Source organism: Drosophila serrata, unplaced genomic scaffold (genome assembly GCF_035046125.1).
Source record: "Drosophila serrata isolate PLE 108 unplaced genomic scaffold, ASM3504612v1 contig_30, whole genome shotgun sequence".
NCBI lineage: Eukaryota > Metazoa > Arthropoda > Insecta > Diptera > Drosophilidae > Drosophila > Drosophila serrata.
In genome coordinates, this window is record NW_028256928.1 from 1,127,385 (window position 1) to 1,145,989 (window position 18,605).

The window sequence follows — 18,605 nt, forward strand, 5'->3', positions numbered from 1 at the left end:
AAACTACACATCTATCAGCTAATGCGTATGCCCCAAAAAAATTCCCTAATTGTAATTAAGCATGGGAATCCACAATGGATGCGCAACAGTAGAAGATGGGAAACCGAAGCCGAAACCAAATAATGTGGCCAATAAAATTACAGTGTCTTCCAGGGAGCCTAGCTAGGGCTCGGGGAGAGTGGGAGATGGATCTAGTGAGGAGTAGGAGTCAGGGTACAGTCCAGGGTACCGACATTCCAGATACCAGAAACAGAGACAGACAGGGCCGCGGATGAGAACGGACTTGCGCTGGGGGATTACAAACGTGTTGCCATTAGTTAACTTCAGCTTTGATTGATTTCAATTAATCTTGGACGCGTGTAATTAATCATTGAACACTTTAATATGGTTAACAACTCTTGACCAAGCAACGGTTAAAAAGGTTCAACGAGCCAAAGGCGGGCGAACGAGACTCTGGCCACTGACGACTGTCGACTGACGACTGACGACTGACAAAGTGACTGACCACAAGGCAGGTCCAGGGCCTGGGAGTGGAGACTCAGAGTGGTACTGCGGTTGCCGGGGCAGCCGCCTTCAAGAAAAATGGCCAAGTTAGGAAAATGCGTTGGAGTAATAGTCGGTAACGAAGCCGGTAAGGGATTTCCATAGCCCAGTCCCAGAGGCAAGATTCGGATTCCGTCTCAGCCCCCGACTAATTGTGCTCACTATGGATTTCGCGCCACTTGGTGGAGAGCTTTGTGGTCGTGGCAACGTGGAAAGCGGTTCGCGATTGATGGCTATCAATGCCGATGACTTATGGACTCGTACACAGAGCCAGACCCAGACCCAGCTCCAAGTTGAAGTCGGCACACACATGAGCTGAGCTAGCAAATCCATCCATCTATGTGGCACATTTGACTGCAGCTCGGCTCGATTATCTGGGCAATTGCTAGTCTCGTTGGGCTATTGATTTTCCCAGGCCGAGCAAATAGCTGTGGGCATTGCGGAAAAGCCGAATCAGCGGTTAGGCGATCTGGAGAAGGTGTCATTAGGCCGTCTCGATATGCCCTCTCTAAATGGAGTTATCATGGCAAAGTGCCCGTGCCCCTCCCCATTCAGGGCACACAAAGGGAAATAGCCGTCGAAGACCAATTGATCGAATTTCACACATGGGCGCTAATGAATTTAATGAAGTCATTTTTCTTTAACCGATTTACAAAACTACTTACAACCGGCGGGGCCAGAACAAGCGAGTTCATAATTTCGCATCATTAATCACGGCCCAACAAAGCGATCTCGGGCATCCAGAGATTGACAGCTCCAGACGGGGGAAAGTAATTTAGGCAGGCAGCTTAGATCGCTGGAGCGCCTGATGGCCGCTGGGAAATTAAAAAACAATTGTTAATTATTAAATTTTAAATTTTACACTTGGCCGCAAATGATGTTCATTTCATCGGGGGCCAATCTGGGAGCTGCTGAAGCACCATAGCCCCAGCATTGTGGCTCCGGTCGACACCTCGCTGATGAGATCATTCATCAAAGCCATAACCTGGGTGAAATGAGTTGCCATTGTTGCAGCCCAGAGTCGGAGGAGAGTCTCCTTATTCCACCAGCTATTCTTTTTCTTTTTTTTTTGGCATGGGTTCATCTGAGCTTGACTGCTCAATTATCACTTTGATGGGGTCTACGCCAGCGGACAGCTCGTGAGGACCCGCATGGAGCTGCGGGAAAGTGTTGGCTTACGTTGTTAAAAACTCCATTTAAATTGAGGATGAATGAAATTCAATACCACTTCCGTTAAAAGTTTTGGGAGGGTTATAAATTATGTCTTTTGGGTATCTTTGATTGGAGATACTAAACTTCATAGAGAAAGGACTTTAGTATAGATTAAATTACTAATTTAGTCTTTAAATATTGAATGAATCCCACTGAAATAAATTTAAATATACTCTCAGGGAAATGTATTTTAATTGAAACTCTTTCCACAGCAAATGTAGCAATAATTCATGGAAATTGTTCGTTACTATTTCAACTTTTTATTCACAATAATCTCCGCTTGACCAAGGTCCATGTTCTCGCCTTTGTTCTCGACTGACCTAAGCCAAAATTGCGTTTTTCTTTCCGCCGAGGAAATGCGATCACGACCGCAAAGCGTTGCGCTTCATTAAAATCGGATTAATGTTCTGCTGGATGTAGAAGTCCTGGCAAAGGACGCACAGCTGAACTGACCAATGTCCCCGGGATGGCTGACCAGTGTCCGATTCCCACGCTGCAGCCGTGTCTGTAGATCCCTGGACGCCGTTGGGCCACCGTATGCAAAAACGCAAGACGCCGAAGACGGAATTAAAATGGAAATGCGTACGAAATCGACCCAAAATCAACCCCAAAAACTGGACGGTTTCTTGGACAAAACCCAGGTAATCGGGGTGGACAAGCGGAACCCTTTTTGGCGCAGCCATAAAATTGTCTAAGATTTTACGAAAATCGAGCAGAAAATTTCGAGGGACTCTGGACAATGTCCAGTGGGATCTGCTGGGGGTTGTTGCAGCGACTTGTCACCGCTGCAAAGGTTAAGACCGTGCCTGGACACTCGAACCGAGCTGCTACCTGGGAGGCTGCAAGGATCCCGGCATCTGGTCCAGTGATCTCTCTCATTGTTAGCGCCGTCGCCTCTGACCTTTGGCTGTCTCACGCAATTAGGCAAACTTTCTGGGGTCAAAAATATGTACACATTCCATTTGAATATCTTGCATTAATCTTTTTGCATACAGTCGGGCGGCCTTCCCTTCGCCCGATTTCGATTTGAATAAGTGCTAATGATTTGTGACATGGTTCGGACTCGCCCAGCCCCCTTAGCTAAAGGCTTTTATGGCGAATGTTTAATTCATGGCTCGGCCTCCGACGAACACATAAACAGGGACAGAGCTCTTAGTGGTTGTGGTCTTAGTTCGTACTAAAAATTAAAAGGGGAGGCTCGCATGTAATTACATACACACATGTGAGCAGTGGCTGCTGACCTTTGACATGCGCTCTCGAAATACATTTCGAGTGGAGCACAAGCACATGGCTCTTATGTACAATGCCCCAGCCCCATTCCCTGCTCCCTTCTCCATTTTCCATGTGGCCAAAACGACAAACGAACCCTTAGCTTTGTGGCTCGCATGTCACAGGAATTCCAGGAAAAGGATTCTTCGGCTCAAACAGTAATTCCAAATGGACAAGCAGAGATTGCAGAGATTTTTAATTGGTTCAGAGGAAGATACTTGAAATCGATTTTAGTTAGCTTGTTATATATAGCACAATGGATATGCATAGAGTAGCTTTAAGGTTAAGAGTTGAACTCAGAAGATTAAGTAAAACGTTCCTGAAACTTTCTTAACACATTCTTGGCATTAAGTTTCGTTTTATTTAAAATGACAACCTTTGAAAAGAAACCAATAAATGGTGAAATCTCAGTCTTGTTGAGAATTATCATTATAAGTATATAAAACAGAAAGGGAAACTAACTTCAGGAAGCCTCTTTGCAGTTTGCAATAAAAATTATTGGAACGTATCGGAAATCTGTCATAATATTTATACATCATTTTACAAGACAGTTTTAGTTGACAAATCGAAGTTTAAAAATTTCATAAGTCAGCCAAAAAAGCTTTAAATTCAACCATTTTTATGCTACTTTTTATAAGGTTAATAAATCTGCATACTCTTTTTGAAATTTAGAAAAATCAAAATTTTTGGCAATTTTTGCAAATTTTAACGATGTAGCCCCTTATAAAATTTGAGAAATTTTGATAAAATTTTCGAAAGTTATGTATTCCCTCTGGACATGGCTAGATCGATTCGGCTATCGATGCTGATCAAGAATATATATGATTTATAGGGTCGGAAATGATTCCTTCACAGTGTTACAAGCTTCTGGCTTAAATTGTAGTATCCTGCAAATGGAATACATTTACATAGTATTTTTTATAGCTTGTTAAAAAACTTGTTCTCGATTTCCAATGAAATAAAAATACTTAAAACGAACACAAAATGTGAGTTAATTTTTCAGTGAAACAGAGCCATCAAGCATATTGGGTGGACAAAGTTGTTAACAGCGAGAACTTTTCTTTTTGTTTTTCTTTACTTTATTTTTTGTAGTCTGCAACATTTGATATTTGTGTGTGCGACTCCGGGCAACGGAATACATTTTCAGCATTTCCCAGCCACGACCACGTAGCTCCACTTTCACAATGAATCATCGGGCTAAAAACAACAGCCAGCAGAGGGAACTTTTTCTGCAAAAAACCCAACTGGAAAAAAAGAGGAGGTGGCTCCGGACAAGAGTGGGGGAAAGGAGCAAAGGGGGCGGTCGCGTGCTCGTCAGTTTAACCAGCATGACATGGCCCGGTCCATTGCGGTCCTGGTCTCTGGCATTTTAGCACTTATTCATAAAGTCCTTGCCAGCGACGGAAGACAAAAGGCAAAAAAGCCCGGAGAGAAGAGGAATTACTAAAAATTTATCAATGTAAAAGTTGGCCGAAAGCGGAGGTGGGAGGTGGTTCCTGGGAGGTGTCAGGGAGGGAGCAGGAAACAAGCAACAATGTAAATTATATGCCAGTTGGTTTTCTATTCGCTATTTCGCCAGAAGAACGTGGTTTTCCCCCGACTGCAGGCTGCAAGCTTTCCCTTTGTCCCGGGAATGGGAGCAGATACATGCCGGAACGAAAATGTATATCCTTGTGTATAGTGTACATGCTGGCGAGAACATAAGAGTCCTTGGAACCGGCTGCAGGATGCATTCGAGTGCGTCTGTGCATCCGCATGTGCTGGCTAGGCTAAAAAACAGTTTTTTGTTTAAAAGCCAACTTGCGAAACACACATTTTAGTTGTTCTAGAAAAGATATACTTTATTTTGGAAAATAAAACCAAAAAATGTTTAAATCATGATCTTATATTCATAAATTAAACCAATATATTCCACTGTATTATTGGTTTATTTATGAATATCAATAATATCTTTAAGACGTGGGTTTCAAGATATTAATTTATTGAGAATTTCTGAAATTTTAAGTAAACCTTGATGGGAAATAGAATAAATAGTGTTTGTAAGTTTATGGATGATATCAGATGCTACTAAGCCGTAGTTCAACATGAAGCTTTTAAAGATGTTTCTCCCACTTTTTGTCACCACTTTTCCTTACCCCTTTCCGCCCCCTCTTCTGTTCCATTTTCAATGAACTGTCCAAGGCAGAAGCGTTTGAAGAGACGACAAAAAAGAAATGGCCAACAAGGGCGAATGAGTGGGGCGACCGGCCGCCTCCCCATTTTGGCCCCTTTGTGGCAGCGAGTGCAAAAAGGCGCTCAAATGGGGTTGTCAGTATTTAACCCACAGGGGTTGGAGGTGCCGCCCGACTGCGCGAACTCCGCCAGAGTGGGGAGCACAGAAAGGGGTCTGGACGAGTTACGAGTTCCCTGCCAACATACGAGGACTAACAAGAGGAGACCCCGAGAGCCCCCGAGATTAGGTTCACAGGAGCCAGGATGTGATGGGAGCAGAGGAAGATGGGGGATCTGGAGCAGGAAGAGCGAAAGAGAGGCCAAAGAGGCGCCGCCGCGCAATTGAATTAGGCCCCATCTGTGGAGGCTGCCAGAGAGAGACATCTAGCGGTGTTAATAAAAGCCAAACACACACGCTTTTTGTTCCCGACTTTTATGGGGGCCAAAAAAAAAGTATACGAAAAAAATCAAATACGAAAAAAGGCCAGCAAAATTCCGATACAGTTAATGATAAGGCTGGCATGCTCGTGAAAGAGACACAGCTAGACTGGGCAAGCGAGAGAGCAACAGCAACCGGGCAGAGGCGTTGCCCAAATCGAGTGGAAAACAAACTTAACGAAAGAGAGATTCCAATTGGACTCGCGCTCTCACTTTTGAGTGGAATCGCTACCCCCAGTCAGCATATCGTCCATCATCCAATTGTACGTTTGCACTTCGCTCTGGCCTTCCCAGAGGGCGCCACCCCGCCCCCCAATTGCAGGAGGAGAGAGTGCAAAGTGCGGTGGCCACAATTTGGCCCTTTGGACCTGGCTGCAACTTTGCAACTCTGCAGCCAGCGACACTTTTCCGATATTCCCAACCACCCACACCCCCTCCGACCCGCTCTGGTGGGATGAAAAATGAAGTGCCGGGCGAGCTTTGCGTGGCATCCAGTGATTTCTGCGATTGCGTGCAAATGGTGCCTCTTGAAAATGCTAATTTCGATTAAAACAAAGAAACAACACGACTGGCAAATGGACAAAACGCGTAGAGAGGTGTCCTCGGTAAGGCAGGGAATTCAATTATGGTTATGATGACTTCATGTTTTGGCACTTTCGCCCCGAGACACGTGAAGTGCAAGTCCCGGGAATGATCCAATTAGCTGGGAAATATTGTAATTATATTACGACAGTCAGTGGGCTTCACTGCAGTAATCCGGGTTCTATTGCGCGTAAATAATAAGCAGGTTACTTGATATTGGGGTCAGCTAGAAATTCTACAGAAAAAGTCACAATTTTTACTACTAACCATAATCTGTGGGGCAACTTAATCTATTAAATATTTATAGTTCGCTTTTAATGGCCAAGAAAAGCCATCAAAAATCAATAAGCCATTTGAATGATCTAAACTGGTTTAATTACTCAATTTCCAGACTGCATCCTTGACTTGCTTCACCTAACGTGATATTTAGATACATTTTCAGCACATCCTGTCATCCATCATTGCTGTATCTTTTGTGTTCTTAGCTTATCAGGGGGAAGCCACCAATAGAAACAGGGCTTTAAAGCAAACATTTGGCCAAGAACGGCCATTATGGCCGCAAAAACTTTTGGCCAGCTGATAAGAAGTGGTCTTTAAGCAGTGAAATACCCGTGAGATACAAATTAGAACGCACTTTAAGATTGCCAGCCAACCAGCGAAGAACTTCCAAAGAGAGATATTTCGGGGAGGAGACTTGGTTTAAAGTTGCAGAAACTTAACAGAGGAATAAAAATAACAAGAAAAGCGAAAAGTTGCGATAAAGAACCTTAACGGTAAACAGTATCTGGCAGATGCGCCCGGCAGCGATCTAATAAGGAAAACGGGTTCTAGTTGGGACGAGTGAGTCGAGTCGAGTGGAGTGGAGTGGCCTCTCTGAGTGAGATACACTCAACGAAGCAGAGAGAGAGCCCCCTTGGTGGTGTGGTGGTGCTGGTACTGGTACTGGTACTGGTGGTGGTGGTGGTGTGCCGTCGCAGTCAGCCGGAGCAGCAGCAGCAGCAGCAGCAGGAGTACTACATAGTAGTGGTGGTGGTGGTGGTGCTGGTGGTGGTGGCAAATCAGCCAAACGCGTCGAAGGTCTTGCCCCGGTGCGAGCGGGAGCGGCGACTTCCACTCAACGCCCAACCACCGTTGACTCACAGTGAGTGGAAGCAGCTCAGCAGTAGTGCTCGCGGTGGTGGTGCGCCTGTGTTCGTGGAATGAGAGAGATTTGTGTGATGTGTCGTTAGGTCGAAACGGTCGAGTCGAGTCGGGTCGGGTCGTGTACCTTTTGCCACGAATGTTTTGCCAGTCAGGCTCTAAAACCGTACGAGACCAGCTGAGATTTCGCTGCTCCGCATGACGCGCGCATTTATCAGATACTTCATGTACTTGTGCAGTGCCTGAAAAAATTTCTAAGTCTTTTCCATCACACATCGCGAGTGCCGAGCGGGAAATCGAATCTGTATCTTAATCGTTATCTGAATCTGATTGAAAAAAAAACGCCAAGTGTTTGCTTACAGCGGCGTGCCAAGAGATGTGCTCTACCTAAAAAGAAATAATAATAATTATTATTATTTACTCAATAATTACAAAGTACAAACGCAATAAAATATATATTAACGAGACCAGCTAGGACTCCGAGTGAAGCGCGAAAGTGTATTCCAGCGATTATAACACGTGTTCCGAGCCGGCCGCCAAAATTATTACGCACAATTCGCTGAGCGTGTACGGTGGCGGCGTCATGTGCGCCTCCCCGTCCACGGCTCCCGGCTTCTTCAATCCGCGCCCCCAGTCCGGCGCCGAGCTGTCCGCCTTCGACCTTGGACTCTCGCGGTCCATGGGTCTGGGCGTACCGCCGCATGGCGCCTGGCATGAGCCGCATTCGTCCTCGCTGGGCGGTCACCTGCACGCTGCATCGGCGGGTCCTGGCGGCTCCCTGGCCACCGGTGGCACCACCACCGGAGGTGGCAGTGTGTCCGCCGGTGGGGGACAGACCACGCCGAGCAGTGTGGCCAGCCAACAGTCGGCGGTGATCAAGCAGGATCTGTCGGCGAATCTCAACCAGAGCAACCATCATGGAGGCGGCATTAAGGAGGATCTCTCCAGCTTGCCCAGCTCCAATGGAGGTTCCGCCGGCGGTCACCACTCCAGCGGGGGCATCCCCACCGGCCACAACTCGGACATGTTGCCGCTGATAAAGGGACATGGCGGTGGAGGCGGCGGTCAGGATATGCTCACCAGCATCAAGGGCCAACCCACCGGCTGCGGCAGCTCCACGCCCAGCTCCCAGGCCAATAGCTCCCACTCGCAGAGCAGCAACAGTGGATCGCAGATCGACAGCAAGCAGAACATCGAGTGCGTCGTCTGCGGCGACAAGAGCTCCGGCAAGCACTACGGCCAGTTTACCTGCGAAGGTGAGTACCCGGGGGCGGGGGAATCTCTGGGGGTCAATTGATATCGACTTTGGGGATGGGAATGGGAATGACCAGCCAGATTCGCGGATTCCGTAACAGAAAGCGGGCACAAAAGCGTGCCTGCCTGGCTGACTGACTGCCTGCCAGCCGCTGATTTTTGACAGTTTCGTTCGGTGAATTATGGCAGAATGATGAGTTGGCACTTACCTGTGGAAATGGCCAGGTGTGGGTGTCTTCATCTCTCTCTCACTCTTCCCATGCAAATCTTGGCGGGAGCCAGGCAATGCAGCTGGGAACTCCATAGATCTCGCAACTGCCAGTGATTGGTATCCAAATCATGTAGAGATTCTTTTACGAGCAAAAAGTACAACATTTATGAACCAAAAGATAGCTCTGCCACCTCTGACCTTAGACGGTTTTATAGCCCACTTACGTTTTTGTTTTTTAATGATTAGAGCTAACAAAAATGGTATTTGAAAAGCTAAGTGCTTTTTTTTGAGCATATTTTTAGTCCGTATAGTTGTAATTCTATTTGTATCTAAACATTTAGATAGGCTAAACTTTCCTTAATTAATTTCCTTCTTTAAAATCATAAAAGTAGTTAAAGGATATTATTTATAAACTTGTGTAAATGGAAACCCATTTAGGAAGTTTAGGGTCTGGTCTATCTAGATTTTTCGATGGATCTCCTAGATCTCCGAGCAAGTCACTTTCCCAGATGCATTTCTAGTTCATTTCTCCCGGTCAGCATACCGTTACACTCCAAGTGGCAGCACGAGAGCTCTTGAAATATATATGGGGAGATGTGCCCCCTCCGGCGACCCGGGCACGCACTGAGACTGCCTTAGTCGCAGTCGCTGCTGGCTGCTCATCGCTTATCGTCAGATAAAAATTATTATCTAAATAAAATACGGTCCGTGCTTTGTCCTAAGCCAAACAATTGTTGTGCAAACATGCAAATTGTGCGGCTGCTAAATGAAGCGCCCACCTTTGTATTGTCTCTCTTTTTCAGAGGGAAGGGCAGAGAGGAAGGAGAGGAGTTCCGGAATCTGGGGGCCTGGAGATGGGCAACTGCATTCGGGGAAGATAGCGAGCTCTGGCATTTAGTGCAGCCTGAAGTTGAACTTGTCATGCTCGTATCTCTTCAAATGTTCTGGCACTAGAGCAGCGAAGAGCGCGCGAAGAAGTGAGTGGCACAGTGGGTCCAGGCACAGGCACAGATACAGATACAGATACTTGGCCAGATAGTCAGATACTTGGCTCCCACTGTGGCGGGTGTTGTTGGGGCTTTGTAGGCGCTGCTATTATTATTAATCACCGAGCATTTTGTACGCATGCGCAACCCACAACAGCAACAATCAGGAGATATGCGGCTCTGTGACCGCCTCGTTGCATTCTGAAGGTGTTGCCCCTCCGCCCCGCCTCTTGTGAGTGTGGTATGAGTTCGAGTATGAGTATGAGTATGAGTACGAGTATCTGGGCTCTGCCTGTTGGCCTGATGATGTTGCCACGATAGCAATCTATTTTGTTCTATGCAATCTCTTGGCAGCGCCTCAGCTTCGGCTTCAGACTCGGTTTAGGCTTCGGCTGGGGCTTCACTCAAATGCAGGCGAAATAAAACGTAGGAAAAATCATAATAAAGCGCACACAGCCCATATCATTGCCAGGCGTTTTCAGGCTTTCGGTTGTTTTGTACCTTCTTTTAGAAAAAAAAGAAGAATATTTCACTGAACCCCAGAGCCGAGAATGTGCCTGGTCGCGTCCTTTCAGCTGATTCACTCCAAAGTGCAGATACTTTCGTGGCTCTTAGAAGAGAACGAGTTCTGTCCGCTGTGTGTGTGTTGTGCTCACTTGTCCGTCTGTCTGGACGTCCGTTCGGTCCGCCTGTCCAGTTTCCAGGTTCCAGGGCGAATATGTGAAATTTATGCCAAGACACCCCGCCAGTCGTAGACTCATCGTAGCTGCAAGATTAATTGTAGCTTATGCGTGTTGTCTGTTCCTGTTCCTGTTCCCGATCCCAATCCCGATCCCTAGTATCCTCCCATTGTGGTGGCAACTTGTTTGATTTCGCGCACAGCTGTTGTGCCGGAGATCGGTGAAATTGGGAGGAATCGGTGGGCCTTAAGAAAAAAAAACACAACCATATAACCTTTAGACGACTCGAAAAAGTCACGGTTCATCGGCTGAAAAATGTGCGCTGATAAAAGTGTCTCGATAATATTAATGATGAGTAGTGCATGGCTCTAATGTGGCAAGACCCCTTTGCCACCCCCACTTGGATCTCCAATTAATTTGGCTATTTGTCATGGCTATTAGTGGCCCCAAAAGCCAAGATTCCTCGTATCTCGTATCTCGTCGGCTGCATTGGCTGCATCATCAATCAGCGCCGTCATATTTGTGTGCAGAAAATATTAAATATAAATACATAACCTGGTGTTCTTCGAACCCATTGAATTTCAAATTCTGACAAGAAAACTATCTCAGCGCCCATGTTAAGGCAAGGGAATTAGCATAATTTATCTACTGCGCACACACATGACAATGACAAATAAATTTCGCGAAAAATTACCTCCAGTACTAAGTACCTGGCGTGTAATTAATTAAAGCAAACATCGGCCATAAAGAGTGGTAAAAAATCAACCATCTCAACTAATTGTTAAGCGCCAGCCGAGCCCATTAGCTGCCACAAATAATGTGTGTGAAGTGCAGCCGCCAGCTCCGGATTGTCAACGTTGAGCACACCACAAATATAAATCCCCAACTCGCCTCGTTCCATTTTGCTACATTTTCCGCGAACGAGCTTACATCGTTCTCATTTAAATAGATTCCCACGTTCGGCAATTAGGGCTCAGAGCCCTAAATCCCAAAGCCCAGGCTCCCAATCCCTCCGTTCAGAGTTTTGAGTAGGAACTTTGGGTCTGGAAATGTCCGAATTTTTGTGATGTCGGAGATGAACGTGGTCTCTGTATCTTTGTATCTTTGTATCTCGCTTCCTCTGTATTCTTCCTTTTGTGCAGAATTGTATTCCACATGTGTGGCTTTTTAATTAACTTCATTATCATGTGGGCAAATAAATAAGTTGAAGGGAATGAATAAGAATTTCGAGGGAAACTGCAGCAGATCTACAAGTCCAATATATAAACTGCCCTCTGAAGAATGTATATTTAGCTAAGCAAGAAAAGAAACATCATATACAATTTATGGGTTAATAACCATTGATATTTTGCTTAATTTCTTATTGCCTTTCTTTGTGTAGGCCAAATTTGAAATGGTTTATTTTGTATTAAATACAAGATACATTTCTGCGTTTCACTTTGCACCTCTTGACAATCTGTTAAATGGCGCTCGGCCGAATTTCGCGTTTCGCTGTGGAAATTCATTCCACTCTGAGCATTTAACAAAAGCCAAACATAAATCAATTTGCTGTCTGTGATACGAGTTACCCCGGGACTTCCCCGACTCCCCCCAATTCCGGCGAGAGCAACAAAGTAAATACGAATGCAGAAAATTAACAACGCCCACCGAGCATTGCAATTTATGACGCTGCAGCTTGCAGCTTGCAGTTTGGGGGCTTTTTTCCTGGGGGTAATGGGCGTGGCCCGACGGATTTCTTATTTATTAATTAGCAAAAGGCGAAATAAATTCGGGGCTTGTATTAAAATTTGCATTTGGCAGCAGAGGCAGCCAAGTCAATTGCTGCCCCATAACATTTATCAAATAAATCGCCTTTTGATAAACATTTATAACTTCCGTGCAGTTGGCTCTTGATTTACAACTCGGTAGCTCTCTCTCTCCCCAAGAAACGGGGTCCCATCGCCATAACTTATGGCCTCAATATTTATTTTGACAAATTTCCATGTCGGCGCACAGCCTGAAATATGTGTATATCCATTCGCTGTCACAATATCATACCTCTGTAGAGGATGGGCTTTGATGGCATTGCCCAACACGGCGCTGGCTCTGTGTCAACATTAATGAGCCCTCGGCTGAACCCTTCATTAAAAGGCGGCCAAAAGGAGAATCGGCGAAAACAAAACTTAATTGTACAGATATTGCGCGAGACAGAGGAAACAAAAACAAACAGCAGACAACCACTGCAAATCCCGGCCAGACAGACAGACAGACAGACATTGTAATCATTAAAAGCTGGCTTGTACTACAAATCGTTGTACTTAGAAGAAATGTTCAAGCCAATAAAGCAGCTAACCTGGACTGAGCTTCAAGCTTACAGTTTGCAGTTTCCAGCTCCCAGATCTCTAGCTCTGAGTTCCAAGTTCCAAGTCACCAGACTCCTACTGGGGGCCCCGTCTTAAAATGAGGCGCAAAAAATTCATCCTGACACGATGCGATTTCGAAAAAGGCCCCCGAAATAAAAAGAGAGTCTCTGGAGTAAGGAAATCGTGAACTACCGACTTGATCCGCTTTATAATGTAACGGTTTAATTAATTATGTTAAGCTCTCCTCGACTGAGATCGCTGCCATGGCAAACTCTGGTCCGGAGCTGCCCCTGTTGCTGTTGCCACTTCATGCGCAATTTTCGTTTTCAACCAAGTTGGGCTAATCGATCAGGCCCAGCAAAGAGCGGTCTTGCAACTACTTCTACTTCTACTTTGGGGCACGTTTCGGCGGCCGCACTTGCGCGTTGCAACATGGCCAAGAGACGATGGTCTCTGGCCATAACCCCGCTTATCGCGCCGAGTGCATGACCGGAGCTGCGACGGGATGGGACGGGACGGGACGGGACTAACTACGGCGGCATAACTTCGCATAGCATCAGTTAAATCGGAGCTAAATCGCTTATCTAAGGCGGCATTCTCTTTGCATTCTCAACATCTCTCCGGTATACTGGTTGCAACGTGACATATGGAAGATGCAAATGAGGAGGCAGCTAGGGCTTAGGCTGCTCCGATTCCGGATTCCCGGATTCCCAGATGGGCATTTGATTTACAGTTGACCCATATTGGGCCATAAACACTGCGGGGGAGAGCCAGGCAGGCACCTGTTCCCGTTCATAATCAGTGCATTTTGCTGAATGAGCCCGGTTACTTGCGGCTTCGTGTCTGTTCGGGGGGGGCTGTAATTATGTTTCGGTTGTACTCCAGATATTTTGTCTAGCCTCTGGACGGGAGTTGTGGCAGTGGCAGTGGCAGTTGCAGTTGCAGTCGCGGTCTTGGCGCGCTAATTACACTGACTCCGTGTAAGCTTAACATTTAATTATTGCACCTTAATGACGGCCCTCCCTCTACCCCCTGCCTGCTGCCTGCCTGCCTCGCTCGCTGTGTGCATTAATAATTAGAAAATGAGCCAGAGTCAAGGCGAGGTCTGTGGCTATTGACTTTGACTTGGAGCTGGCAGACTGGAGCGTGGAGCTTCCTCTGGGCCAGGCGATCATTGACCGCGTCTGTGAGAGATGGAAAATGGAAAATGGGAAATCCGAATAGTTGGGCCGCTGCAATTGATTGGGCCATCTGCCGGCGAAGAGTGTGTTGTGTGTGTGTGTGTGTGTGTGTGTGTGTGTGTGTATGCCAAAGATTCAGATACTCTGGCACAGCGGCTAATTTAACGCTTTAAATTGCGCAACGAAGCGGCAAGGGGATCTCGTGCGGCGCAGATAGATAGATACGAGCAATTTCAGCTCACTTTCAGGAAGTTCAATTAATAAAGCGCTTAGCTTAGCCCCGGCTAAGTTGGGCTTAGTTCTCGGAACCCCTTCTAACTGTATTGAACGCTTTATGGCGCGTAGCGCACGCGAGCCAACTTCCTCGGCCACCCACCCACCCGCCGCCAATTAGGTGAGGCGGTAATTGAAACTACCGCAAACTTGGTCACAAGAACCGCTCTCAACCATTTAAGCCGAAGCCGTACAAAGAAGCGGCTCTCCACACACACAAGAGAGAGAGAGAGAGCTAGGGCCAGGATTCTAGGGCTTCGTTGCCCGCACTTCCCACACTCGTTGCAGCTGGAGTTGGAGTTGGAGCTGGATCGATCCACCCTTTTTCGGTTATTGATATAACACGATATCCACTCCACCCCGTCGCGGATTTTGGTGTACGGTATCTGCGCCATGTACTCGTATCTTCATCAATAACGACGCGCATCTTTCGCATCGCAAAAGTCCACTGGGGATCGCCTCCGCCCCGCGAGATACTCAGATACTCAGATACTCAGATACTTGGTGCTGCAGCTCTAGATAGAGTTGCGATAGGCGCATATGGGCAGTTTGCCTCTGTTGCCAGTTCTTTTATTTACCTCTCTGGGTTCGGGCCAAGTTCCGTCCGTCCCCAGTCCGCTCCCACAACAGGCGAAGCGCAGCCAGCGGGAAGCGATGGGGGCGGGGGGAGGGGAGGCGAACGGTAAGGCAACGGTACGTTTTGGCAGAAATCGTGACTGGGTACAATATCGTTATTCGTAGATCATATGGTGTAAAAGCTGGCAGTGTGTGAGTGTGCTGCCTAGATGTGTTCGTAGCTTGGCTCTTTGGGGTTTGGTCCATGCAGCCGCTTTTGGCCCGAAAGTGAGGAATACTGAATGCCCTTTAACTCGGGCAAATAGTATAGAAATTGGTCTTTAGGATTGACAGGACAAGCCAGGTCATTCCGTTTCATAAATATTTATACTTGTCAGTATTAATTAACATCCCTTTAAGGGTTCCCCTAATACAATATACCTACCAAAACCAATCTCAATTTCTTCTGTGCAGCGCATTTAGCCATCGACTTTGACTCTCGATCAGTTTCAATTTGCTGGCCACGTTTTGTTTCCATTTCGGTGGGAGGCTAAAGCCACACGATCGCAATGGCAAAAAGGCATTGAAGATCTTTTATAGCCTGTGATCGCATGCTATATGGATGGGGCCGGGATGGGATCGAGTCTGCATAAACGCTCAGTGCTTACATATTTTGTTTGATGATGATTTTACAGCTTAAAACGAATTTTATGAGCATATGCCATTGTTTTGAGTTATTGTGAGAAATCTTTTTTCGGTCCGCCAAGGAAAAAGCCTCCAGACAATGCCTCCCATATAGTATCTATAGTATAGTATCCCCCCTTCTACTCCAGATGGGGGATAGACTCTCTTTATGCAGAAAATGGGCCCAGGTGATACACATGTTTAGATACGCGTCGGCGACATTAACTTGCCGTGTCGCTGGCTTGTCCTACAACAACACCCAACTGTGGCCCAAAGCACTTAGCTGTTTGCTGAAGTTAAAGCTCTGGCTGATGCTGATGCTGAACCTGAAGCTAAGCCTGATGCTCAGTTTGTGGCCAAAAGCGATGCCCAACGAGCCGTGGCTGATCTGGCCGTCTGCCTTAACAGTAAATTCGTGGCATTCGAGCCGAACTTGAACTTGCTGCCAGTTTTCTTTTATTTTCCTTTTATTTTCGGAAGGGGGATGGATGGCAGGCAGGCAGGCTGGCTGGCCGTATCGCGCCGTGGCCAAGATACACTTTGTTAATTGAAAGCCATTAAAGGTAATTTTATGGGAGGCGTTAAGCCATGAAACGTGTAACATGACCATTGACATGGGCATCAGGAACTCTGGTGCTGTGCAGCTTGTCAAGGAGTGCAGCTGGAACTCACTTTTGGGGGACAAGTGGTAACGATTCCCCTTAGTGTTCTTTTCGAGGGAGTCACTGGTGCCAAGGAATTTGTAGCTAACATGGCTTAAGGGGGAAAAGGTTCTGTTTTGTTTTGAAAATTTAAACATTTTATTAAATTTACTCTTATATTTTTCTTTTGCAGGTTGCAAATCGTTCTTCAAGCGCTCTGTGCGACGCAATCTCACATACTCGTGCCGCGGCAGCAGAAACTGCCCCATCGATCAGCACCATCGGAATCAATGCCAATACTGCCGCTTGAAGAAGTGCCTCAAGATGGGCATGCGACGCGAAGGTAAGACTCATTCCGTCTAGTTAGAATAACAAAATATTTAGTATTTAGAACGACACTCGGCCATCGCAGTGTGCCGCCTGTGGGTCAATTAAAAGTCAAACCCCGAGGCAATGGCAAATGCAAACAAAATAAATTAAATCGAACGGCAGAAGAACGGAAGTAGAGCAGCGGCGATGACTAAATGTCACATGCTAGGAATGTGTTCGACGGGCGAAACAATTGCGAATCGGGTTCGTTCAGTTCGGTGCGGATCATTTGAGTTATTTGGGTGGCAGGAACTATGCCAGGGAATGTGGCCGCCGACCAGGGCGGATCAGCGGTGCTGATCAGGCCAAGTGCTCCCTACCCAAAACTTCCACGCACGAGAGTCGCTCCGCTCTCTGGCAAAAGACAATTAGACGGGTTGACCCCTTGGGATCAGATGCAAACTTGTTCGGTTCGATCGCTCGACCCATAATTAAAGCGAGCCTGCACTGAGAGAAACGCTGCTGCTGAGAGATCAGTAGTTAATCGAATGCAGCCCAATGTGTAACTAATTTGTAAGCAAAGCCAAGCCAAATATTTGGCATACTTGGGTGAGACTTGTTTTCCTGCAGCCACTGACTGACTGATTGACTCCACTGCCCGACTGATTGACTGACTGACTCGCTGCCTATCCGTCTGGACCGACAGTCAGTCAGTCACAATGGCCAGTTACACTTGTCAGCATTAACAATTAGCGTCCGTCAGGGAGGCGCGGACACAAAGATAGAGACAGACCGCAGTTAGCCGTCCGCTAAGCTGTTATTATTTGCACTAATATTGACAGGTTTTTTCGCAAAATGCTAATAGCCAGCAGCAATGGAAACAGCTATGGACTACACAGATGTCTGTCTGAGCGGTGTACACATCGATTTGGGTTAAGAACGAAAACGTTAATTTATGGCGACTACGGGCAATTAAAATGCAGCTACAGCAGCCTCCTCTCAATGCACTTGTAATTAAATGAATATAAACATTTATTTAGTCGCCGGCGACGGATTGTGAAAAGAGCATTTCAAATTTACCTAGGCAAGTTTTCGGCTAATGACACAGTCAGTGCCCAGGTCGGATCTACCTGTTGGGCCCATTATGTCCACTATTTCCCCACCCAACGGCGGCGGCACTTGGACTTGCCCCAGAACTCGTAAACGCAAAAGAGTTCAACACCTTTTGCTACATTCTGGAGCTGCTCGCCAGTTGAGTCACATTTCTTTAATGACAAGTTCTGCGTAAAACTAGTCCCTCGCTATCAAAGCTGAGAAATCGTGAGAAAATCTCGATTCTGCATAGGAGGTTTCCTTGGATTTTACCCTCTTTTTTACTGGGCAAAGGCAGAGGGCACGGTACTTAGCTGCGAAGCGGGACAAAGGTGGTGCCTGGAGCGACCCTGGGTCAGGGAATTGTACGGGTTTGGCGTACAAAAAGCCTCGAAAAACCTGAAAAAACAACATCAAATCAGTGTTCCGGGTCGCTCTAATTAAATTGCAGTGTCAATTGGTCAAGGGAAGTGGGGTTGGGCAGCCCAGGAAACTGGTCAGCTTGGACGCTAGAAAAAACAAGTTTTTTAGGGGTAGTGAAATTTCGTTAAATTATTTTGAATTTATTGTAATTATTTTAAAGGGATTTTCACCGGGAATTACTTGGGAACTGGCCATTCGAAGGGGTTGACCTCCTGTTCGTGAACCCTGACCGACGGAATTCCGACTTCCACTGGTTGCAACCAACACCTGCATTCGTCCAGTTTCGGGGCTTGGTTCGAACGCATTTCGAGGCAGAGACAGACAATGGTTTAGTTGGAGAGACTTTCGGTCTAGAAAAGTGGGTCAACAAAGGTTTTTACACCTCCACACCTCCACACCTTGGAACCGGGCGGCACACATCCTAGGCACACCTAGAGCTCTGGCGCAATCTGGCCAACGCAATCGGAGCCCTGGGCCAGGCCAATAACTCGAATCCGCGAGTGAAACAAAGCAAAGGCAATAGCTAAACTGCACAGACGTTAGTTATTATTGATCACAACTCTCATTGTGCTGCAGCTG

General features: G+C 46.6%; 1 protein-coding gene across 2 annotated transcripts in view; it reads left to right on the forward strand.

The window, feature by feature from the left end:
• Nucleotides 1-426: 426 nt before the first annotated feature.
• The window catches only part of svp (COUP transcription factor 2), a 28,828-nt gene continuing 10,649 nt past the window's right edge, over nt 427-18,605 (forward strand). For both annotated transcript variants that reach the window (XM_086833500.1, XM_020943007.2), the window contains exons 1-2: nt 427-8,651; nt 16,396-16,545. In XM_086833500.1, the coding sequence (XP_086689626.1) occupies nt 7,979-8,651; nt 16,396-16,545 (823 nt within the window). In that variant the 5' untranslated portion in view covers nt 427-7,978. The remainder of the gene's footprint in view (nt 8,652-16,395; nt 16,546-18,605) is intronic.